This window comes from Simochromis diagramma, unplaced genomic scaffold (assembly GCF_900408965.1).
Source record: "Simochromis diagramma unplaced genomic scaffold, fSimDia1.1 OVJJ01000343.1, whole genome shotgun sequence".
Lineage (NCBI taxonomy): Eukaryota > Metazoa > Chordata > Actinopteri > Cichliformes > Cichlidae > Simochromis > Simochromis diagramma.
Genome location: NW_024386831.1, coordinates 11,705,541 through 11,732,627, shown reverse-complemented (window position 1 = coordinate 11,732,627; position 27,087 = coordinate 11,705,541). Strand labels below are relative to the sequence as shown.

General features: G+C 39.2%; 1 protein-coding gene across 3 annotated transcripts in view; it reads left to right on the top strand.

Annotated features, from left to right (window-relative positions):
• Window positions 1-27,087, top strand: part of erbb4b (erb-b2 receptor tyrosine kinase 4b) — a 305,088-nt gene that overhangs the window by 107,244 nt on the left and 170,757 nt on the right. For all 3 annotated transcript variants that reach the window (XM_040027858.1, XM_040027856.1, XM_040027857.1), the window contains exon 2: window positions 24,493-24,644. In XM_040027858.1, the coding sequence (XP_039883792.1) occupies window positions 24,493-24,644 (152 nt within the window). The remainder of the gene's footprint in view (window positions 1-24,492; window positions 24,645-27,087) is intronic.

Sequence of the window (27,087 nt, the reverse complement as noted above, 5' to 3'; positions counted from 1 at the left end):
CTGTCAGTTGCCATCTTCAAAGCAACATTGTTGCATCACAACTGTGATAAAATGGCAATAAGAAGAATCAGTCTGCTGGCAATTTACAATTTAATGATAAGAAGTTGAGAACTCAATAAACTAAACTGCAAATCTGTGGCCTTCAAATTCAGCTTGTGAACCCAAATGGTTGCCCAGAGGTTAAATGTTCAACGTTCAACCTCTGGGCAATTGTTTTGGTTGCTCAACTACTACTGGGCAACCACAGATTTTTTCCTAGACACAGAGAGGTTGCTATCTCATTTTTATTCCAGTGTGACTAAGCCATTAGCTTAGTCAACTCAGTCATAATAGAAACACAAGTGTTTTTTTTGTTTTTTTTGACGCATAGGCTATACCTACATACACTCAGAGAGACCGCTTCCCACAACACATTTGTTTCTGTTGTTTTAAAGTAGGTTTGTGTTCGAAAGAAGTTAAAAAAAAATCCCTGTGGTGGGTTGAAATCCCATTTGCAAACTGAGCTGTGGTGGATGGGATCAAGCATTGCTGCTAGACAAAGAAAGCTGAAAGCAGGGCAGGAACACTGAGGTTACAGACAAATTTAATTAGATGGAGAGTGGGGCAGTAATAGAATAGAGAGAGAGAGAGTCGGAGAGAAAGTAACAGGCGCAACACCAGAGGGGTAGCTGATTCATTTATCACCACATTCTCTATCTTCTCTTTTAACTCTTTGGGAATTTTGTTTGATATCTGTAAACTTGTTACTAGTCTGCTGAGTGACTGCAGTCAAATGCTAAATTTAAGAAATAGAAAATTTAGACCGACAGAAGGTGGCTTAACAGGCGGTGTTCCCACCCTCCAAGATACCTTCTACATGCACTGTAGCTTCTTCTGGCTCCAGAAGGATATATGTGGTAGTTTAAAGAACCAAAGCAAGCTTTCAAGTGATTATGAGATTAGGCAGTCTCAAAGATGACAGTTAAGCTTTGATTTGAGACCAAAGTACAAGGACAAAACTCCTTTCATGTACCTTTTTGTTTGATAAAACTGAACTGAAGAAAGGCCATCTGGCATTCTGAAGTCTGTAAGGCCATCTGGCAGACTGACCCACGGCTCTCTGACCACAGAGAAGCATTTAAACAACTAATAAATGGTCAATATTACTGCAAAAGTCGAAATATTTTATCTGAAAACTGACAATTCATGTGATTTTCTATAGCTTTGGCTCTAAAGCCTGTGTGGATTCACTAACTAAAGCTGCCATTTTCAGAGCCACCATTCTAGCTCGTGGGGATGTTTGATACCCAACAAATACTTTCATAAAGTATATTTCTCAAAAGTATAAAAAGTAACTTTCAGTCACTGCACAGTAGGCAGGGGCAACAGGGGCACTCAAGATGCCAACCCACAAAGTAGCGATAATTAATTCAATGAGGCAGTCACTCTCCAGTCTTTGGAAGTCTGTTCAGTTCAGTTTGCCTCAGTTGAGCCTACGAGTGCCCTTTGCCTGCTATGTCACGAGTCAGATCAACTGTGATGCAAAGTTAGACCAAGATAGTCATGTCACGTTCTCAAATTTGATACAGACAGGGAAATGTCACAGTAAAGTACATTTGCACTGACAAAATGTGGAAGAAAAAGTTTGCAGTATATTTTGTGCTGGACTGTACAGCCTCAAAAGAAAAGTGGGTGGGAGCTGAGTCCCTGATTGCTCACACTCTCTACCCATTTGTCAATGTATGACTACTTCTATTGAGAACACAGCTCTAAAGATCTGCTTGCTGCAGGCATTTTGTCTGATGTGCTGTCATCATCATGAGATTTAACTTGCAAAAAAAAATAAAAGTAAAGTTTTCTGTGTGTGTTCGTGTGTCTGCTGAGGCCTTAAGCAGAACATAAGCGCATGCCAGACAGGAGCACATTAACTATGTATTACCTAAAACGTGACAATCAAAACCATATAACTTTTTTTTTTTCAGGGAAAGCTGAAGTTGCGCTTCTGTGTAGCAGACGTGCAAAACGTTTTATTCCCTCTTCTCTCCTCTGCGTGCTTCTGAGGGCTCTTTGGAATATTTCCACTAGCTGTAAAATAGAGCTGTAATAATAGGAAAATGGCAGGATTTTATAGTAATGGGAATTATTGTGCTTTGCAGGTAGCTAAAGGTTCACTGTAAATAGGCACTGATAGTAAGATGTAGCGCTCACATAACTCAGCATGCCGCAGAGCTGCTCTATGAGGGTTCCTGTGGTTTTTCGCTGAGTGTCATTGACAATTAGCTTATGTTTGTCAGAAGCAGCTGCCATCTTACAGGCTTTAATGCAGGCTCAAAAATAGCCCGCGAAGGTAGGGAAGCCTTTTTGTTTGTGTTGGAAGCGGAAGGAAATGCCAGACATCACCTAGTAAACAAGGTTTGATATGAATGTTAGCTTGCAAAATATTGCTCCTGAGCCATCTCAGCGGAGTCTGTGGCAATCTGTAAATAAGGATACCAAAGGGGCGAAATGTCTAATCGTCCTTGAAAAAGATGTGCCACAGTTTTTTAATATCTTCTGCCCCGATGCCCAGAGGTATTGCAGCAGGGTGGGAGGAGTAGGGTAGTGTGTGTGGCAGGGGTGCTGTCGGTGCCGGGTGATGGGGCATTACTCTCGCACCATTGACTTCATTACAGTCCCTCTCACATATCCATCCCTCACCCTCTCTAAATGCCCTTGCCAGCCTCTAATTCACTTAATTCCTTGATTATCAATTCTGACGGCATTCGGGCAGAAAGGTCAATACTTTTTGTGGCGTGTACCTGAATGTTACAACATTGACTCCAAAAAAAGAAAAAGAAAAGAAAGAAAAAGAAAATGGAGAAGCCGCCTTCATCAAAGGAGTGCTGCGAGGATGGAAACATGATGTATTGCAATCATATGCTACCAGTTGGTTTCATTAAATTTTCATTGTTCACACACTCACAGGCATATTTTAAGTGTACGCACAAAAAAAGGTATGCATCAGCACACACCAGGACAGGGGGGAATGGAGCCAGAACACAACAGACACAATCCTACATTTCATACAAACACAAGTTTCCCCCTCTCTTTCCTCTTTCCTCATCTTCTTGATGAAATCGAGGTTGCCATGCCGTGACTGTATGCGGCAGACGCACGAACAAGTGTTTCCCCCCGAGGAGAGGCAATCTAAATGGGAAAACGACATGACAGCTTTGCCACATAATCAAACACCACACCCACAGTTACACACCACAACTTTTGTTTGGGAAGCTTTTCACTGTCCGCTTTATACATATAAACTATAAATCTTCACAAAAACCCAGCGTCTGGTTCAGAATGTTCTTTTGCCTTCTGTGGCAATTATTTGGATTTTTTTTCAAAGTAGTGATATCTATACTCTGATTATCAGATTCAGTAAACTGTAATTTTATAGATATATCTCAGTAAAGATTTAAGGAAGAAAAAAACTATACTCAAAAGCATTCTGGGGTTTTAAGGTTCACGTAAGACATGCCTCTGTATCTTTAAAGTCCAAAGTATTTCACAAAAGTTTTTTCTGTCTGGTTGATTCTCTGAGCATATCAACTTTTTCTTTAAAGCACAGCATCCCAGTGTGCTTAGCTCTTATCCACTCTATGTCTGAGCACATCTTCATGCAGGCAGTTTATAGGACATTTTTTTGGAATACAAACACAGGTATGGGGCAACTGGGGATGTCATTTTTAACCCCTCTTTACTTCTTTTATCACTCTTGCCATAAAAGGCTGAGGAGAGTTGCTGGGCAGACTGGTGGGTGGGTGGCATGGACACCCAAATATGTGAATGTGATATCTCGAGAATGAGGCAATGTAGAATTCTGAAATTAATACCATCGATGCATCTACTAAAACCTCAAACGGATTAGGATCTCAGTGAGCTTGACCTCAAAGGTCACGTTTTCTGAAAATCTTGTGAATGCAACAACTCAAGAAGAAAGTCACCTAGGATTTTCAAATTGATACCATATGTGCATCTACTAAAAATCTCAGATGATGTCAAATCCCAGTGACCTTGACCTCAAGGCTAAGGTCAGAAGTCAACTTTTCTGAAAATCATCTAGGAATTGTCAAATGTCTGCCACAGGTGCATCTACTAGAATATAAGAGATAGCAGAGGTTTCCAGCAGTGTTTTATTTTATTCATTTATTTATTTATATAGTAGATGCTATTTTGTGCCAGTATTTTGTTGGTGCTGCAATTATTAGTTTTTATATTGCAATTATTTGCAATAGTTATATACCTTGTATAACATTAAAATTTGATAAAAATTACTAACTTTGATCATTTTTATATAATGTAGGGGGAAACCTTGCAACTTTTATGCCACCCACACCTACAGTGGCACTCCCATAATAGTAGATGCCGTTGCTGTAGCGATTCTTCTTGGTGTAGGACAGCGTTCACACAAGCTGCTGCCAATATTCCAGTGCCAGACCCTGCTGTAAACCTCCAGAAGCCATATATATCCATATCACCACAATAGGGGGGGCTGTAAAGACAGCATGACCTACACGAAATCAGAACATCAGGCAGAGAGTTGTAGCTGATTGATTTAGCTTTATGACTCTATTTCACTGATGGGACCCATTTCTTTAAAGAAAACGAGAATATGCAGTTAAAGCTAATTATAAAATGGGATAAGTAGTCATAGAGGCATAATCACTGCCAGTTTGTCTTGCCAGAGTACTTAGACGAAACTGATTTTGCAGCTGGTAAAATGTGTCTTGCAGCATCATCTATGTGAGAGATGTGATCTGTCATAAATCTGAAGGCTGCTGTCTGGAACGCAAGGATTTGACTCATTTTATCTTCAGAAAAGCTGTCACTTTGGGTGAGAGCGTACAGTACTGTTTAGTTTTGCGTACATAATGTTCTTGGGTGGTGGGGTGTTTGAGCTGGGCGTATGAGTGGGAGCCAGAGACCAAACAGACAAATGTGCATATGTGTGTATGAGAGAGTGCTAGATAGATATAGAGTCTGTGTGACAGGTGGATACTGTTGTGTGCTCTTGACACAAGTGTGTGTGTGTGTGTGTGTGTGTGTGTGTGTGTGTGTGTGTGTGTGTGTGTGTGTGTGTGTGTGTGTGTCTACTTGCAAGTGTGAATATGTGAGCTCTGACTCAGATATGTGAAGACTCAGTCAGAGCTGATAATCCTATGTTGCCACAAGAAGCATAGTCATGCTTCTGTCACTTCAGGGGACATTTCCACTCCTTTTCTGAAGACTGGGGCTTACAGTAACACTAATCATAACCACTACTCACCCTAAACATAATCAACCATATGCTCAAACCAGAAATTACTGACTTAGGTTATTATCTTTATTATATTTTTGGTTTTCCTCAAAATGCAAGGGAGGCACAGTTTGTGACTGAATGAGAAACGTATCATACAAGCGTGTAAACACAACATGCCATACACAGTGGGATCTGTTACACTATATGCAAAATGCTACCCAGCTTCTGACTGCTTGGCTGAGCTCACTTGGCTTCATTTGAGTTGTTTTGCTTCATTTTTTTTCTCCCTCATATTTATTTCCCCTCTTTTCTTCATCAATCTCATTTAATCAGTCGGTTGAACCTAAAAAGGATTCTGCCCACCTGGTCCCCTTTTCCTTGGAAATAGCAAAGTCCTAACAGCAGTTGAGATATAATGCAGTTTATTTAGTTGTAGATTATTTCTTATAACAGCATTTCAATAATGAAAATATCAGTCTATTGTTGCTTAACACTACGAGTGAGGATAATATGTTGGCTTTTTGTTGGATGAGTAAAATGGGCAAATTCATCCTTTTTTTCTGCCAGAGTAAATGAAGTGGAATAGTGGTAATGGAAGACTAAGAGCCAGCTGCCACACATCCCAATGGTTAGCAACGTTGACCAGTAATGTTTGTGTGCTATATTTGTTAATGAGCAGTAAGCGGCAGGAGGTTGATGGAAATGTTGTTACTGCATGTTTGGAGCTTTAGTGAACACCCAGGTGACCATCAAGGTGGTTTGGATTCAATCTTACAGTACTTATTCTCAGACATACTGGGGACTAAAGATTTTGGGTTTGAATAGTTCAAACGAAAACGAGATTTTGTGCTGCTTGCTGGCCTTTATGTATGTCAGAGGGTGAGCTAAGTGCCCCTTCTCTTCTGTGCCGAGAGCTACCAAACAATATTTTGTTGTGTGAACACATAATGACAATAAAAGGATTCTTCTTACAGATACCTTAATGTAGTTGCTCTGATGCTAATGTTGGAATTCACTGTATGCAGTAATGCGATGCGGAGAAAAGGCTTTGTGCTTAAGTTACAGTCTGCTCCTCTCCCTGCCCAGGTGCTCTGTGCCAGGCACTTCATTAGCCCAGCCCTGCAGATGGACACTGATGGAAACAGGCTTTTTGAGCTTCATTCTTTGTGACTCGTTGTTCATTAAAATCAAATTATGTGTCAGGAAGCATAACTTGTACGTGCTGTAGTGCAGTTATTGCTCAACAAGCTCTTTGTCTTGCATCAGTGCTTGTCTGTGTTTGTCTTACACAGTCTGCCAGACTAATTCTGCTGATTTTGCTCACACTATGCACCTGGCTGCATTTGTGACAAAGTTTTCAATAAAGACACATTTTTTTCAAGTGTTTCTTTGACATGTATTTAGGTTTGCAAAATAGTTACATCCATAATTTTGGGGGTTTTTTTTTTTTTTTGTATTTTTACATCACGGCAGAACATTTTAAATCAAACTGTCAAGCTGTGATGGAGGTGGATTCTTTCAGATTTGAAGGGTTTGATATAGTATTGCATTAATTGTTTGGAACTTACAGCCATGTGTATGTAGCCCCCATTTTCAGAGGATCAAAATTAATGGACAGTTGATTAACAGGCATTTTCAATTGATAAAATATATGTACCGTATTTCCCGGACTACAGAGCGCACCCAAATATTAGCCGCACAAGCTAAAATCAGGGGAAAATCCTGTTTTGTACATACATTAGCCGCACCTGACTAAAAGCCGCAGGTGTTTCAATGTTGACTTATCATATGTAAGAGAATATGCACAAAGCGAATTGTCAGGAAAGAGACGGCTGTTTGGAGACATCACTTTTATTAATATTTTGAAAAACAAGTTATGGGTACATATTTGCATAACTTTTTAGGTATATGTACAAGTACTGGTAATTACAAGTACAAAACATGTACTGTGCTTCATAAATGAGTAACAAATGTAGTACATAACAATAACCTACAGCACACCAGAAAAATAGATTCGGACTACCTTTTAGGCTCAGGTGCAGTGACACAGCTTTAACAAGAAGAAAAGTCAGTCATTCACCATCTTTCTCTTCTTCCTGCGCAATAAAACCACCAAAGTCCTCTTCTCCAGTGTCGGAAACGAACAGGCTCAGGATGGCTTCGTCATCCACTCTCCGCTTCTCTCCTTCGTTGTCACTTTCAAAACCAACCAAACAAATCCTCGTTGTCAGTGTCAGAGTCGAACACCCTCTGAAGGGCCGTGGTGTCCTCCTCTCCATCATGCAGCAGTCCAGCCCTTCGAAATCCGTTGGTGATCGTGGATGTTTTCACACTTTTCCACGCTGTCAGAATCCAATGGTGGAGTTGGGCATAACTTGCTTTTCGCAGGTTTATCGACGCTCGTCATCCACGCCTCCGGCTGAACGCGTAGTGCTACTTTGAAGTTTGTTTTTCGCGCTACTTCGTACGGCACTACGTTGCCTGACGGATGGACATGTGACCAACATACCACTCTTGAACCCCGATCCTTCCACCAGGCAACGTAGTGCCGTACAACAGCGGAACAAACAAAACAAATCCGCTCAAGGACAATCCATTGAAAAGCCGCACCTGAATAAAAGCTGCAGGGTTCAAAGCTTGTGCAAAAAGTAGCGGCTTATAGCCCGACAATTACGGTAGTTGAGTCCAAGTGTTGGACTTGTATTTGCCATTTTTGCACTGGAATTCCCAATGTGAGGACCAAGGAAGTGAAGGAGGACATTGTTAGTTCGAAGAAACAAAAAAATAATCAAACAGAGCAAAAACTTTAGGCGTAGCCAAATCCACAGTCTGTTACATCCTTAAAAAGAAGACGAGCATTGGGCAGATCAGGAACCCCAAAAAGCCTGAAAAACTACATAAAAGTACCATCGCAAAAAAATGCCTCTCAAAGTTTTCTTCTTCTTTAATTTGCTCCCTTTAGAGGTTCTATCCTTATACCTACAATCATCTTCTTTCACACCAACCCTATGTATAGCTTCCTTCACTACATCCATGAACCTTCTCTGTGGTCTTCATCATATCCTTCTGCCTGGCAGATTCATCTTCAACATCCTGTGCCCAGTATATCCAATATCCCTTCTCTTTAAATGTCCAAACCACCACGTCAATAACACTCTTAAGGAGGTAGGTCTATCATTGTCAAGTCTACAATCAAGAGACATCTTCAGAGAGTTTCCAACATGGTGCAAACCATTGGTCACACTCAGGATGGTCAGATTTGACTTGCGGAAAAATATCTGATAAAGTCTGTTCTGTCTAGAAAACACTGTGGTAAAACACGGTGGAGACAATACTCTGGCATGACCATGGATAGCTGCCAATAGAACAGGTTGACTAGTGTTTATTAAAGATGCGACCGTTGATATGAGTCGCAGGATTACGAGTACTTAGATTCAGACAAGTGGGGCAGAACTGATGAGAAAATGCTTCACAGTGTAAGTGGATAATGACCCAAAACATACTGCAAAAGCAATCCAGGAGACTCTCAAAGCAAAAAAAGGGAATATTTCACAGTGGCCAAGTCATGCACCTGATTTCATTTCAATAGAGCATGCCTTTCAGTTATTAAACACAAAACTGAATGCAGAAAGACAACTTACAAGCAGCAACTGAAGATGGCTGTAGACCTAGCAGAGCATCTCAAAGAAGGAAATATAGCATTTATTTGGCTCCATGGATTCTAGACCTGTATACACGTACTCCTAAACAGCTGAAAATTAGGGACTGTGTATAAAAATGGCTGTATTTCCTAAATGTTTAATGTAATGCTTTTGTTAAAGCCCTTGCATTAAAACTGAAAATCTGCATTTCAGTTACATATTGATTGTTTGATTTCGAGTCTGCTAGTGTGGTAAAATAAAATAACAAAAAAATGATTTTTTTTTTTAATAGTTTACCCAAAACTGATTGACCTAACTGTACTTAGTTGACTTTTATGTATTTAGCAATTCCGCAGTTTCTCTAAAGTCAGAGTAATGTGGAGACTGAGACTTACTTTTTCTCTGGAGGATGTGGTGAGAAACTACTGCTGCAGGAGTCAGTAGTTTCTGATTTAGGAGTCCCATTAATTCTCTCCTTGAAGTCTGTGTTATACCTCTCACCTTAGTAAAAATCCTGTGCTTCCTGTTTACACTGGCTCCCCATTTGTCTTTATGTGACTGCATCATTCTGCCCGTGTGCCTTGTCTTCATTCTACAGTCACACATTTGGCATTTAGGTGATAGCTTTATTGACTTGTGAACAAAGTATAATATTTTAAATAACCAAAATTGACAAGTAATCAAGAGTATGTTGGCATCATGGCTTCCAAATAGTAGAAAGAACAACTGTAAATGTGCTAGAAATTGAATTTTTATGATAAATAAATAATAAAGCCAAGGAAAATGACAGAAGGTATAGCAACTTCACACAGCATAGAGAAAAAGAAAATTAAAAAAAAGAATGGAAACATGTCCAGTAATATGTGTGTACACACACATATGACTATTTCAAAAGCCCCCGGGGTTATTAGGGGACTTTTCTTTCCTTTTCTTTCCTTTTCTTCACCTTCTGTGCTGACAGTGAGCCTGTAGTTAATAATCCACTACAGTAAGGAGGTCACTGGTCATAAACCTTTTCTGGAAGTCTATATGTGGTTGTGTGTGTCTGTATGTTTATGTTTGAGGATAGAATGCAATGGGCTAAAATGCAGTCAATAGACCAGCCATTGATTTGGCAAAAACACCTGCTACTACAGTTATATAGACTAACCCAAACACGCACAGTTTTTCTAATCACTCACTTAGTTTAAACTACTTTAATGTCAGCTGCTTCCAGCACCTCTGCACCCACAATAAAAACCGTGCATAAATGTAATTGCCTTTGATTCACCTACATCTCCGCCATTATTGAATTACCCAGCACTGGCTAGTTCGAATCAATAGCAATGTTATCACAGGGCCCCAGGTGAGCAAGATATAAAGAGAAAATCAGGTGTGACAAGATCTCTTCTGTCATCAATAGAGTTGCCTGCTCTCCTTTTTCTTGCCATTGACCAGATATTGACTGTTGATGGGGGAGAGAATTGATCTCCTCTCTCGCTCACTGCAAGACAACTTAACATGGGCAGTGGGCAAAAGGCAATCAGAGGAAATTGGTGATAGACACAGGATGGGAAACAAAGAAAGGAGAAAGGGAATTAAAGTATTCAAAGGGTAGTAGAGCTGTCTCTAATTGGAGGCATCTGGGGACATTGAAGTAGTAATCAAGAAGAAGAAAAACTAGCACTAGCTCTTCAGAAACCAGTATAAGGTCAGCACAGCATTATTCTATATGCAACATGCACACTGTGAAACAAAAGTATTGTACTGTGTATTCTGAAAGTCATTTGCATATTAATATTATGACACCCATCATTTAAAAAGGAGCAACAAAGGAGCATGAGGTCATAATTTTTTGTCACATTGGAATTTTAAAATAACTGATGATAACTATCTGATCAAATTTTACAGTTTGGCTCAGAGAAAGGATAAAAAAAACAAAACAAAATAACCCAGGTCAGTAAAATTATTTTTTCATTATGAAAGGAGGCTTAAACTGAGCACCATGCAATTTTAAACCTTAAACCTGGCTTTATATTTGCTTTTACTATTGTAAAAAGTGAAGTTAAGTTATTTTTCCATTCTTCTCTCTTACCTCTGTGTAAGCTCTGAAAAAGTCCATAGCCAATTTATTTATTTATTTTCATTTGTTAATAAGACCACTGGCAGTATTCCACCTATGCACAAAAGGCATATAAATATGGGAGAATTAGAAAATAAATAAATAAACTGAAACTCTTGACCCCGGTGTCACTGCAAATCAATACAGAGCTGTTCTAAGTGATCATCTTTATGATGATACAAGAAACATCCTAATAAGAGTGGTTGCTTCCAGCATGACATGAAAGTGCCCCCAACATAGTTACTGAACTGCTCGTGGGTATGATCTTAATCACATGCTGTAGCTTTTTGCAATCATCAGATTTCAATCGAACACCAATGGCATTTCAACCAGTAGCATTTTGAAGACTTGTAGAATCAATGCCAAGAGGCAGTGAAGCTGTTGTGGTGGGATGTGGTACACCTTATAGGATGATGGGGGTTTTGTAGTTGTTGTTGTTGTTTTCCTTTAATTTGTCAACAATCTCAACTTTTAGCATATTGACAACCAAGAAGCAAAACAGACCACCAAATCAATAGCTGTGTATGATGGATGACACAAGGCATTTGAAAATCAGTCAGAATTTTAAACGTGCTCTAGTCTGCCTCCAACTTTATTAAGAGTCCATTTTAACTAGATGACATTTTTATTTTCTCTGCGTTTCCTGCACCTTTATATTCATGTCATGTCCTCAGAAAATCCCTAACAGGGAATCATTGGGTCTTGTCAGCCAGCAGGAAAGTTAGACCATCAAAGATAATTGCATGCTAATGTTCAATAAGCCTTGTAAGTCGCTGCAGATAAGTGTGGCTGCCAAACATCCTTGCCAGGGGAAAGCACATCTAATCCCTTGGCTGTGGCCGGGGAAAATTAATATTAAGCTCCTTTGGCCACTTCCAGTGTGGCGATAGAAACAATTACACAACAGCCCACCAGAGCGCAATTAATGAAAAACTGAGCAGTTGCTTAGTTGACACATTCTAGCAAAGATACATCTATCCACTAGCTGGACAAACAATTAAAAATCGTATAAAGCAGTTGAATTGGGCAATTTTTTTGAGTTCACTGGGCGTTGGAGTTTCCGCAGAATAACCCGGTTGTTCAAGAAATTCATCATTGTCACAACTCCATGGCCGCTGTTTACACAGTGACCTGCATTTGTGCAATATTTAATTAAAATGTGCTCAGAGTAGATCAAGCAGAAAAAAAGGGCTTTATTAACATGTTCATTTTTGATGACAGACGTAATTTATTGAAAGAATATGAGGTATTTACCGTTTAAGGCCATTAAGACCAAAATCATGTTTCAATTTCTTACCCTGCACTTAATACTTTGGCTATTTGGAATCTTTCCTTTTTCTCTTTCTGTCTTTCTTATAATGCAAAATATTAATAGAACACTAGGTGCAAGTAGGCATATGCTGTGGTCTTTCAAAGAATAAAGTAAAAAAAAACAACAACTCCGAAACAACATCCATCCATCCTCAAAAAAATCATTCCCAAAATGACTTTTTTAAAAAGAGGCAGCAATATATCTTGAAATACAGTGATATAAACTTTAAAGTCTCCTAGACCTATATCAGACTAGCTCAGTGCTTTTAATCAGTGTGTAAGAAAATCTCTGCTGGTCTAACCTTTTAAATTACTTTAATGAAAAACTCATTTATGTAACATCTGAAACAACGATAAGAGAAAATAATAGCAATAATAAACAAGTTACTAGAGTGCGTAAATAAGAAAATCCAAGATTCTATCTCAAAAAATAAAACAGACTTTTCTATTTAGTTTTAAACAAATATTCTAACAGATAATAAACAAAGCTGGAGAAGTCAGTGTTTGGGATCTTAGGGATGCAGGGAGAAATATTACAGCACTTAGAGTGTGGAGGAGAGTTGTGTTTCCTGGTGTCTCCAAAGCTGTTTTTCAGTTGAATTTTATTTTACAGCTAGTACTTTAGTATCCTTTCGTATTATGAAGCATGATTTTCTAATTATGTCATAATTCATAAACAGTCACACACCCTAGGACTATACTTTTTTTTAAAATTCTCAGTATGAATCAACAGCATGTATGCATGTAAGCACCATTGTATCACTATCAGAGGAGATAATAGTATGTTGCTGAAGTAGCAGAGAAATGATATATGTCATATAGATATATTATAAATGTTAACTTATTACATTCTTAATGTATTAGATTTGTTTTTACACACTTATAGGCATAGATTATTTGGAAGATAGCTGGCTAGTGTCAGATGATATTAGCAACCTCCCTCAGTCCTTTCATTAAAATTAGTCCTGACCTTTGTTAGAATTAATATTGTTTGATAAAGTTGATGTAGGAGAGCTATGTGAATCTCTTAATAGAAAGTTGTTGTTTTCTTTCGCAATCTCAATTATATAATAGACAAAAGTATATATATATATATATATATATATATATATATATATATATATATATATATATATATGTGTGTGTGTGTGTGATTTTTATTTTATTTTTTAGCATATTTACATTCATAAAGGTCTAACCTTGGGGGGGGGAATAATCAAGTAGACTGACTCGTGTAATCAATCACATTTCATGTTGTTTTGGCATTTAAAAATTGGACAAAGCTTGTTGTATTAACAGAATCACTACCCAACAAATAATAAAAAAAAAAAAAACAATGCAAGAGAAACATTACCTTACACGTAATCTGTGTCACAGAGAATAGGAAATCTAAGTATGGAAAAATGATGTGGCTCTCGGCTTAGATCTCTTCTTTAGTAAACCATGATCTCCTGTTTTTTTCCCTCTATATCTTGTTGTAATATAGTATCTACAGACAGTGATTGATAAAAAAAAACATACACTGTATAGCCTATTTTTCTTTTTAAAAAAAACATACTTGAACACACACAAAGATAGGACACTCCCCTTTGTCTGACCACTGCAGCTTTCCACTTGGTAATTCATTGCTGAGTCTGATATTGTATTACAAGATGTATTTGCTCCCTCCTCTAATAAGAACATAGATTACAAGCAACACTGAATTCACTATGTGCATCCCAGCTGATTGCTTTGCCTGCCTGTGTGTTAGCTTATATCTTTTTAAGCGTCAGTGCCTAGCTATTTACATTCATCCACTAAGCCTTAAAACAAATTATAATCGATCTTGGGCGTGATGAAAAGGATGGTCCTGCTGCAAATTAAAAAGAATGCAAGGTGACAAGGACAAAAGAATCACAATCAGCTCCTCTCAGAGTGTGTGGTGCAAAAAAAAAAGACCATCAACTCATACGTCTAAGATGTGCAAGCAATCCAAGACACATATTACAAAGTTTTCTGTTAAGACCTAAGTGTTTTCTGTCACTCATTACTGAGAGCTGTCAACAGTAGGAAAACTTATTTTCTTTAGAAAGTGCAACAAACTGTCTAATCAGTTTAACCCTCTCAGGCTCAAATTAAACTTTTTGTTGCTAATGCACAACCAAGTCCTGCAGTGGTACTTCTGAGTAAAAAAAACTCATAAAATATGTATGTGAGGTAATCAGGTTGTAAGTTTTTAACTGTTGCAAATCGGCAACGCCTGCCTCGAGAGGGTTAATTAGTCAGGATTAATCTCAGTCTCACTAGACAATCATGTTCATGAATCCTTTCAATTGATCATCAAGATATAAAAGCAAAAGAACAATTATACATTATATCATATGATTTACCTATTCTAAGGACAATGACTACAAATAATAATAATAATACTAATAATAATACATACTGTGTATAAAAATAAATATAAACAAGAGCAAGCGCATTGTAATTCAACCACAATTCCAACCAAATGGCATTGCTTTTCTAAAGTCTGTGCTTAGGGTTATTGCAGCTTTAACAAGTTAGATTTCTGTGTTCTCACAGGCTTTGCCTGCAAGCAATGCCTCTGGGTAGCTGAAATATTTCAAAACAATAATACAGAATGAGAAATGTGATGTCGTTTTTGTATGGTACATTTGTCAAGGTACTACACATTATTGGTCCAAATGTCTAAGATGGATGGATGGATAAATTAATAGAGTTTGTATAGTAATATTTGCTCGTCATCTTGATGACTAACACATTCAACCTGTCTTCCTGTCAGTGTGTTCCAGCAGTTTAATGAAATAAATGATTTTATTATGGTGACAACTCTAGACATGTCTCTCATATGTAACGTGCCATCGTATGGCCCCTGAATGACAAATCTCTCACTATCTGGAAGGCTGAGAAAAGAGACAGACATGCTTGTTTGTGAAACAAGACATGTATTCTAGATTTGAGTGCTGAGGGAAGAGATGCGTTAATGAAGTAATGTTTAAGTCATTACAAGTACCAGTGTTGCTACAGTACCCCTTATTCATTGTCACTATGATCAGTGCTGCAGGTAAAAATACAGACATAAAATTAAATTCTTCCTTAAAATCTTGGATGCATTTTTTGGACTTTTGACTAAAAATGTGTTATGTCACTCTTGTTTGCCTCAAGCAATATTTTTAATGTAAATATTTGCATGCTCAAATGAATAAAGAATTCAAGCTATTGTTTTTGAGAAGGGTAAATATCACATGGAATGATTTTAAAGTTGTATGCCCTGTTGTTTCAAGCTGATTGTCTGATTTCTTGTAATATTTATCTGCATTGTATCAATATATTTTTTGCCCTGTCTTAATTACATCCGGACTGCTGAGCTGTTCAGCTGTTGCAAGAACATTTACTGGGAGGAACTGTTTTTAATACCCAGTGCATGACCAACAGACATGTATGTCCTTGAACGCCCATGCACAATAAACACATAAATACACACATGCGTCCATTCATATGTCCTACCTGTGGAAAGCGCAGGGTCCATGAACCTGCTGAGAAATCATTTCCCAGGCAAGCAAGCGAGGCAATTCCGTCACAGCAAGGAGGAAAAAAGGCTTTTTTTAATGGGGAAAAATGGGAGGCAGGGGATGAGTTAGCAGTAGCGGCCAGGATAATTGATGGCAACTGTTTGGGTACGAGATTAAGATTCATTGGAAGGACCACACATGGGGGCTGGAAACCAGTATGTGCTAGAGGCATGAAGGATATGAGGCAACATTTTGACTCGCCTGCTAGCTTAATTGATAGAGTGTCGTCCCAGATGCAGGGTGAAAAAAAGAAGAAGAGAAAAAACTATCAAACAGGATTTGGAATAGAGGCTAGAATGGATTCCAGGACCTGGACCTAAACTAAGACTGACAGAGAGAGAATGGATTAGGAAGTAGGGCAAAAAGCAGTGGAAACCCAGCGGCAAAAAAAAAAAGCTTTGAATGTTGAAGGTCAGTGGTTCCTATCCCCAGAATTTCTGGAAACAGGCTGGAGAAAAAGTAAAGCGCGCGAGATACATACTGCCACTCATCATCGACTATCCTTGAGGAGCCTTTTGGCACTGTGCTTAACACACAACTGCCCCAGTAGAGCTCCTCGGTGGGGAGCAATAGGAGATACAGTATAGTATTGCTCCTGCTGTGAATGTGACTATTTGCATGAGTAGAGAAAGTGAGTGGAGCCAATCTGATTTCCTGGACACAGCAACTTATGTTTAAAACATAACACCACCTAACACAATGAATACCTGTCAGTCCTTTTTTTTCCTGTAACTTTTTGATGTGTTATGAAAGCACAGAACTCACATGGGGGCAGCTATACTGTAGAATATCTAAAGCATTCTGCAGTTCCTGAGTGGGTATACACATATATTAGAAAATAAAGTAGTGTATCTGGCACATATGCACTGTCGTGGGTTGACGGCTAAAAGGAGTGTATGCAGAAATGACAGGACAGAAGAAGACAACATAAGAGGCAAATGTATACACAGGTGTGTCTAATTTCCTCCTGATACAATGACACTGGCAGAGTACCAAAAATGCGAACACCACACAAAGGTTCAAATATTCTATTTACACTTTATTAAGTCAGAGGAATTTAAAAGAGAGGCTGATTTTAAACCATGTGTGTAACCTGGCATCACACACATTCAAAAAGAGACGCACTGATACGCTGCACAAGTTTAAGATTTATTGCGGGAGTGATGAAAAAAATACTGGTTAAACTTGTTGACCATAGACGTGAGTAATTTGCCGTGATTTAAGGAAAGATTTTGTTCATTGTTAAATCAAATAACTTAACAAATAATACCCTCTATCACCTCTTTAGTCAGAGATTTTGTTGGTGTACTAAAACATTGATACATATATATATATATATATATATAGAAAAATCACAATAATGATAAGAAATGTTACTGCTGTAGCTTTAAGTTGCTTTTTTTTCTGTTTATGTACGAGTCTGTGTGCATGTTTAATTCATTGTTAGCCTCTTCTAGATGTAAGGAACAGTTCTTTTTGTTTTGATCTTCCATGATTTATGTGTTCACTTGTGTGAGTACAAACAAATTAAACCAAAATGATCTCTAAATCGTAGCACTACGTGTTTGTGTGTAGGTACATGTGGCATTTCCATTTTTAGAAGTGAGCCTCTGAGGATCACTTAAGTGTGTCGGCATGTTGCTAAAAACATAATAGCTTAAGGCCACGACATAGATGCAGACGTACAAAGTGCTCAGTCCCTCTCACAAACACACGCCGACACTGTCAGCCCGCGTCTGCGCACACATACACACCAAGGTAGTTTGCAACTGATTCATTTGACCCCATTGCTCAGCCTATCTGCTCTCTCTTTAGCAGACTGTTGGGATATGAACCACCTCAGGGGTTTACTGTTTCTACTATTAGCATATAAAGAGCATAAATTTCACTCCACCTTGTATTAGGAGGAAACCTCTGAGACTTCAAGAGCAAAGGCAAAGCCACCGAGGAAAACTTCAAAAAAAAAAAAAATCAGTAGCTGGAAAAGTTGTGCTTTAAGCTAAAAAGGAAAGTCAGGTGGATTTGTTATTAAGTAGAGTATACGGATCCATTCATACACAGACAGATGAAGTCAGTCTAAATACATATTTTCTTTCAAAAACGCACATTTTAGGTAACCTGCTGAAAGGAAATAGTAGCATGAAGGAGTCCAAGTGAAAAACACCTTTCACCTGTCTTTTAGTTTACTGTAAATTAACATCTCTGTCTCCACCACAACTGAGTGCATTCTGACAAAGAGCTGATCTAACTGCCTCACACAATGATAAGTGTCTAGTTGGCTGAGCTGTAAGAGGTCTCACAGTCTAGGTGAGAACAAGCTCCCATCTCAAACTTAATGAGTGAACTGTGTTGGAATGATACTTAATCAAAATACTGTTGTAGTGAAATAGCAGAGAACAAAGGCTGCCTGACAAGAGGGTCAGCAATTTCTCTTTGTTCAACAGCAAAATATGCCTGCTTTTTGAGTAGTCTGGCCTGGCCTATCATAGAGGAGGTTAATCATCCACCTCACTCGCATTAAAAACCAAGCCCTGGAACCACATAGTGGTTTGTGTGCATGCCAAAAGCCCCCAAAGCAGCCCTGGAGGGTCCTTCACTGGCTGCTTTAATCTTTGCTGGAGCAGCATCTGATTTCTCCAGTAAAGAAAATCTTCAACCGCTTCCTTGGTAAGGCTTAAGATAAAATGAAGAAGGTGCTGCTAGTGCTATTTAGTTTTGAAATGCATCATAAATTATGCATATATTGTTTTCAGCATTTCACAAAACCTAGTTAATTTTGCCCTCCAATGGCTGAAGCATAATTGGTATAGCGTGTGGTGCAGTATAAGCAGCTGGTGGTCATGCACTTGTGCTCTGAGACAATTGTTCTGAGTTAATTATTGAATTCAAAATGTCTGCCACATGCAGTCCAAACATATATTTGAAGTACTCACTCCTTCTTTTTTCCATAAAGCCAATTTGCCATCGTGGGAAGAGTGTGAACCTCTGATTAGTGACACTATAGTGACCAGTGAAAACAGTGCTCAGGCTGTATCTTCCAATACATTTCCTTGTCTGTCTGTGTGATGTCTTAATGCAGTGGAAAGAGGTGGTGGTACATAGGTGAGAGGATCAGTACGGGCAGTTAGAAGGTTCCCTCAGCAACAGAGCAAAGTGGTATTTTGGTGTTTGGGTTGAAAATTGGTACTAGACTTTGCAATAAGTTTCTTAAAACTACATCATTTAGATTTAACAAACAAGCCTAGATGCATGGAACACATAAACACTATTTACAGATTAACCAAAACCAAAACTTAAACAGAAACCCTGAGGATATGCAAAACCTTGGGCCTGGCAAGTTTTCTAGAAATCGAAATAAGAATGCAAGGTACCACCCAAATGTTAAAAAAAGGCTCTATTTTTGCTTTAGAGGTAGACAGGAAAGTGGAGAGGCGGGGGGGACTTGAACACAGGTCACTGCACACTGGCCATATGGTATGTGGGGCCCTGTTCACCCACTTAGCTAAAGCAGCAGCCCAGAAAAAACCCCAAAAGGATGTTAATGCAACACATGGTGACAGGTGTCATGATTTTAAATCAATATAACAAGTAGTGTCTATGGGGTGGCATGAAGGTCTGTGGTGGTGATGAGGCCATCTGCAGTTCTTTGGGGCCTGAGGTTGAGGACTTGATAGACCACAGCTTCCACCCTGGAGGGAGAATGATTCAAAGAGTTTGTTTTTGTGGTGGAAGAAGTCAGCTGCAATTTTTCTTACCCGCCTCAGAATCCTAGAGGTGTACAGGTCCCGGAGACATGACAGATTGTAGCCAATCACATTCTCAGCAGAACAAATGACGTGCTGTAGTCCTTGGCAGTGGCAGCAGAATACCAGATGGTGATAGAGGAGGTGAGGATGGACAGGGGAGGTGTAGAAGTGCGCCATCTTAGTCTTTGGCAGGTTGACCTTCTTCAGCTGCTACAGGAAGTACATGCTCTGTACATGCTCTGATGTTCTTTTTTTGTTTGTTTGTTATGGAATGGGACCGCACGTGGCAACCAGATAGTGAATCTCCCACCTGTAAGTGGACTCGCCCCAGCCAAAGAAAACATTTGAGTTTGACAGATTGCACACTGCAGCTGTTGGTGTGCAGGGACAAGAGTACAGCAGGAAGAACACAGTCTTGTCAGGAAGCCTCACTGATTGTGGATATCATCATGCTTTCACAGTTTCACGTGGTGTCAAACAAGAAGTTTCTCATCCACCTGCAATATCTTTTATACAGCAAAACTGAAATGACGTTACTGAAGGCAGAGCTAAAACCAATAAACAGGTCTGTGTTCCTAGGGAGTCCAGGTGCTGTGGCAGTCCATGTCTATGGATGATGGCTCTGCAGGCAAAATGCGAGGGCTCTGAGAGTCATTCAGTGGTTCTTAATGTGTCCTTTATTATTATTGCACACTATAACGTGTGCATTACAGGCGTAAGCCAAAGTGGAAGATCAGACAAACTCAAAAGCATTTCTACAGGTCAGTGCAGGTCTAGAAGTCTTTTCACTATACCTACTGTCAGTCGTGGCCTCAGTCAGGAAGAAGAAGCTAGAGGATTTGGGGTAATGAGGTATGTTTCAGTGTCAGCCAATCACTCCGCTGTGACTTCGGTGGGTTTTTTTTCGTCTGGAGACAACTTTAAATCCCACTGAAATACTGAGAGCAGAGTGCTAAGAGAGAAAAAATAGGGTAGAGTGAAGCACACTGTTCTGCACATTTTCACCATAGTAATTACTGGATTACAAAATACATTTCATTTACATTTAAATATATACATTTGAAATAAAGTTAAATCTGCAATTTGTCATCAGCAATTTTTAATAATGTTTTATGACACTAACTCAGTAGGTGTGATATCTATACTATGCTGTGCTGTGTTACATAATTGTATATTTACTCTTTTAATAGCAACAGTAATCATAAGTAATGGCAACAACCAAATCAGACACTGGGATTGCTGGCATTTTTCTTTTTTGTTTATGGAGTTGTAGCTTGACAGCAGATTTAAAGAACAGCAGGAGGCAGAGAACATATAGATAAACTGCAATTACAAAAAGTAACATAAAGTATACATTCTCTGTTGTTGTTTTGGTTTTGAAATCTCAAAGTGTTTGAGCTTGTTCACTGAAAGCAAATACAGTTAAAATAGGTGAAAAAGAAGGTGAGCCTAAATAGTACCAGTAATAGTATTTGTTTTAATATTTAAAATGCATGCAATGCTGTCTGCTTTTGTAGGGGAGCGAGAGTGCATAACAGCAACAGCAAGTTATCCTCTGTGGAAAACTCTCACAAGGTGTTGGAAATATGCACCACTGATGACACGATTGCTAATTTATGGTAGACCATATGGAGACAGCGACAGCATTGTTGGTAGATGACCAGAGCTCAGAGGGCAACGAGAGGTTAGTGTTACTGGACCGTGCCGTTATCACGAACACTCATCTAGTTATTGTTTCTGATGCTTATTAAACTGCTCAGCAGATGGACGATAATCTAGGCCATGATTACCATCCGAGGCAGTGGCTTGTAACTCACACTTAGCCACTGAGGCTCATCTGGGAGACATTAGGGGACAAAGGACAACTCTGACCTCAAATATGGTACTTTATTCAACGTGCCTGACAGAAAATGTAGTATTTTCCACTGTGTAAAGCTTATTTCTACAAGGTACTCCTATTTATTCAGTTCACGCTGACGAAGTTCAGCTATTGACAGTGTTTACTCAAGGAAGTGACATTTGCAACTTTATTTAATTCGGTCAGTTACTTGCTATTGGGATGACCTTTTGCTGGCTTCACTGGCAGGAGCCTATAAACCTCGGAGGCTCACCAGCTTTATAGGCATTCAATAGTCGCACAAGGCACTATTGATGAAGTTGTGTGCACAACCAAATGAAATGAGAAGGGATCAGAAATCACGACCCTAAAGTTCCCGTGTAATCCTGATGAGGATATTTATGAAATTAAAATGGATGAAAATACAGCTGAGGGGCATTTCAGCCTGTTTGCAAAGACTTAAACATTGTTTTGTTTTGTGTAAAGAATTTACTCTTTGCTGAAGGTTTTGATCGTGTCAAACGGTGATAGATGCATTGTCGTCTTTTTTGGCGGCTGTCTGTCAAAGATACACGGGAGCTCTCTGTCTGTTTATCTATTTACTTGATAAATATGCGGTTTCGCATTATCTGGCTAAATGCAAGCTTTGCTGCAAAAGCCTTTATATGCTGTTCGAGAATTGAGCCGTGTGCATTTTTTCCCCATTGGCACACAGTCTCATTAATTACATGTATTGGGAAATGTTGTGTTATTATGATTTATCGCTACGATGTATCACTTCTGAGGTGAAATTCTCCGCAAACACATCACATCAATTTACTCTCACAGGCAATTATCCTTCATACATGGAAGAAAGACACTTAAACTCATTGGCATTCTCAGCATTGAGAGTGCCAGAGAGTGAAATATATCAAACAGATGACATAGATTTCCTTTTGTGGAATAGCTATAAGCATTAAACAGTATGAAGATTCATTTGTTCTTGCAGTGTATTCCTGTATTCCTGGCAGTATGTTAACAATTGACAATTCAGCATCTTATAGCTTGTGCTCATGGGCGGGCAGGTTGTCCAATTGTTTTATGCAACCTTTAGTGTGACATACGGACTCAGATGTAACGTATTGAGCATGGAGACAAATGGATTCGATCATGCGATGAGAGGGGGAAAATACATCCTGAGGTCTATTGTTTACAGCCTGCCCACGTTCACGCACACACATGCAGACATAAGAGTCTACACCAGTTGGAGCACCGGGCTCTGCATTAAACCTTTAACAGTTCACACATCCTCTACAGTATAAATGCACAGATGGTTTAGTTGTGGTTCACTTGGCAGCCAGCACCATCTCAAGATCATGCAGAGCTTTCGTGGTAGGTCATTAGAAGTCACATTTAAAAAGAAAAAAAAAAAGTAAACATTCTATACATTGCATTAGACGGGTTTCAAAAGTCAGCAGACTTACTGAAGGTCTGCAAATGGGTACGAAAAAGTAAATTTCACCAGACATCACATCATCACATGCCACAATGCCCCTTTCCTCTGATCTCGGCGCTCTGCCTCAAGGGTGCAATAACAGTTTATTACACCTATCTTCACTTTATGACCCACCCCACCACCTGCCCCCACCACTTCCACCCCGCTCCCCTCAAGCCCACGCTAACTGTTATTGAAAACACCCAGGTCTGCTATATATCATTCCTGAGCAGCACGGAATGCTATGCGCAACATAGCTAATCAGCCCCAGATAGAATGGGTATTGTCCAGGTCATAGAAGAATAGCTCCACTTATCTAATATCTGCTTAGATGTGGAAGTATTTAAACACAGTTTCATTTGTCTTTTGAGCCTTTGTTGCCCTGAGGTTGAATCTTCTTCTCCTCACATATATCTATTGTGTAATCAATGGAGTGAATAAGAACTATTTTTTTCTGCATTGTGCCTGTGTGAAGATAACAGTGTAAATGGGTTGTGGCATATGTTTTGCTAGCAGAGTGGACAGAGTGCAAGTTGGACTGAGAGTGATCTAAGGTATGTGATGGAGACTGCAGTATAGCACATAGTAGGGTGGGATTGAAATGCAAAGCATCAGTAAAGATCTTTTGAGGTGGATGTGCTCACAGAGAGAGGCTACAGCTCAAGGGAGACAGTGTGACAAGACTCTTGGAAGGACCCACCACCCCTCGGTCACAGTGATGGCTTCACTGCTATCAAGCGTGAACAGGGTGCAGGTGGGAGAAACCACACTGCCATGACAGTGTGTGGAAATGAAGCTAATTCTTCAAAAGGAGCAAATGTCAATGTACATCTGTAACTTGGGCTTATATCAGCAGGTTTGCAAAATGTGCCTAAGTGAAAACACTAAGGCAATACCTTATTGTGAATGTGGCTTATATTTTAAGACTAGTAAAGGAATATAGGCGGGCAGGAACTGCAAACGATGTTTAATTTCATAGGGATTCAAGATTTAGCCACAAACTTTGGGATTTATCTGTTTGTGTCCATGCAGTCATACATGTGTGTTTTAATGTTAGACTAGGGAACACCAGCTGATAGGGCAGATGGCTTGTGTCATCTTGAGTGTGCAAGGTATGTGATGGGTGGAAATGGTCCTGTTTAATTACCTTTAAAGTGAGCAGCGCAGCTAGGTACTAAAGAGCTCTCATCTGCCCTGTAGGCACCAAGGGAAGCTCTAGGAAGGCCTTGTGGTGTAGTGGTTCAGTGGCTGCATCGTGTTACATGGCCAGCTTAGTCACATGACAACACTCTAGATTCTTCGCAGCACAAGTGTGGTGCTGAAAAACAAGCTGTTTATATGTCTTTTCCTAAATTGTTGTCCTTATTTAAATTTCTACATTAAAACCCTTTTATACATACAAAACATTTTATACTTTGTTAGAAATCCAAAATACAGGTTTTAACAATAGCATTGAGGTGTTTTGGGGCAATGTCCAAACCCATCCTCAGTCAAAAAAATGAATGTAGCTGGATTACAACTGACTTATCTCTCTTCTCCTGTTTCTCTTTTCGTAGTATGTGCTGGAACGGAGAACAAGCTGAGCACGCTGTCGGACCTGGAGCAGCAGTATCGCACTCTGAGGAAATACTATGAGAGCTGTGAAGTTGTAATGGGCAACCTCGAGATCACAAGCATTGACCGCAGTCGTGACCTCACCTTCCTCAGAGTAAGGGGAAAAAAACAACATGATACCGTCAACTAATAGACCGCATTTTTTTTTTGGCACATTTTAGGTGCAAAGTTATAGGCTTCTAGCTTGGAACCACCAAATTTCTTAAAATAGTGCACAAAAATCAACATGAACATTTGAGAAAATATATTTTTATTTGAATAAAATGATATGTGCCTATATATTCTGTTTAAAAGATTCACATATTCCTTTTTGACTAGTAATGCCTATCATCTGTCTTTTACCTACACAATAGAAATACAAATACTCATTTTTTTCACAAGTTACTGAGTCTAAACTTCTTAATGTGAACTTTGTCTTTTTTTTTCTTCTCATATGACCTTGTTACCCAGAGAATGCTTTGTGCTAAGATCTTTTTCTACCAATCAGCACTCGGATTAGTGTCTATCTCACCAATGATAACTAGAGAGGAAAGTTGTTCTAATCAGCGGGTAATCAAACTTCCTCTACTCAGCGTGTCTAACTGATTGTATGCTCGCACCATTGTGATCTGAAGCACAGAATAATCAAAATCCAAATAACTTGAGCCTTCAAATCTCATTTTTGATTGAACGCGAATCACAGACTACAGTGAAAAAGTTCCACGGAGCTGGTCATCATTCATTTTATTTCACTTTTGAGCCTTCAGCTTTAATCACGAAGATATTTATTATTTTTATTGCTTCATTTTTCATATAACTATACCCAAGACTTGAGCAGGTGAGTCAACTGAATTGGACCATCTAAGAAAAGTATAGTTTTGCAACAATCTAACAGTATTGTTATCAAAAAGAAACACTAGGATACAAAATGTGGTTAAAGACTGTGCTCTAACACTGCGGAAGCACACTCTTGGAATTGCTTACATGAATGCGTTTTTTCACTTTGGTTGAGAGGACACATACAAACTGAGTGTCAGGTGATGGAAGGTCCCAGCTCCATTGAGGGCCAAACTGTAATAGTGCAGTAATGAAGGGTTAGAAGGTGGTAACTGCAGGAGAATTTACAGGAGAAAAAAAAAGAGAAAACACATGCATTCTGTTTTTTGGTGAAATCAGCTGCTCTTAGTGACCTCTATCAGCCCTTCACTTCTCATGAACACCAACTCAAGACTATGCTGGCTGCGCTCTGCACTGCTAACGCATCCAACTCCAATTGAGTCCGGTCTATCTGGGGGTCTTGGGAGCTCCCCTGGTGTTACACTAAAGTGCTGACTGCATTAATGGTCCAATAGTGCTGTGTGAATGAACTGGGCTAAGGAGGCTTTGCCAGTGAGGCAGTCCTCCAACAAGGCATTCTGTATTTTTTACATGTTGCTCCTTACTGTGATGATTTAGAAGTTAATACTGCAATATGACATTTTTATGTAAAAAAGTCCTCTGTTTTTTGTATTTAATTTGAACGGACACAAAAACGCCAAGATTGATCAAAGCACCAAAACAAAGTCATTAAGTGTTTTACATCGTAAAGCACAATTCTGATAACGCCCCCTGTGATGCAAAACAAAACGAAGATGATATTAAGAAAGAGGGAGCAATAGATGCAAAAGTGCTACCATTAGACTCCTGCAGAGGTAATGGGCCCCACTGACTTAGATGAAAAACGGTAGTAGGGGGGAAAGATATGGCTCAAAAACCAAGTGTGATTGTTGTTTAACTACACGGGACCACCATGCACTATAAAACAACATCAGTTCTCTAGTTTAGCTGTGCTTTTTACAATGTCATGTGTATAGGATTACATTGAAGAGTTATTTGTAGATTGAGGTTAAAAGAGCACTAGTACAGAACCCCTTTTTACACGCCTGTATTACACCACCAATCATTTACAAAGCAGTTCCCTGTGGCACTAACTTGCCAGGTTCCTCCACCTTTCCATGGCTTGCAATTAATGTGGGTTAATTGAAGATGCTAATTAGCAATGTGGGGTGCCAAACACCGAGGGAGCAAAAGGGCAAGGTGCAGTATTTATTTTTAGAGAATATTATTATTATTATGATAAAATGCATTATTAACATGCTTCCCCAGGGAGGAAAAAAAATCACCTTGAGGTAAAGAAGTAGAGAAGTAAAGACAAAACTATTGTGCGGCAGCTTACTATACCACCTGTCTCTGGGAGGTGATTGAAACTGATGCCTGTGCATTGGCTCCTTCTTTTTGAAGATAGCCAAGAGATTGATGGCTGCCTCCCCAAAGCCCCTCAAACAACTTTAGCAGTAAATAGACTCTATCTTCCAAACTGCCTCAACAACTGATGAATCAACGCTTGCACTGTGATTAATAACTGCTTTTCAGCACTGAGGCTTTCTCCCTTCTATCACATATGGACATTTGCACCAACAACCTAGACCGTGAGCTTTAACCACATGCAATTTTTACATTGTCAGTGTTTAAATCCCCCTCCCTCACACACACACACACACACATACACATACAACACA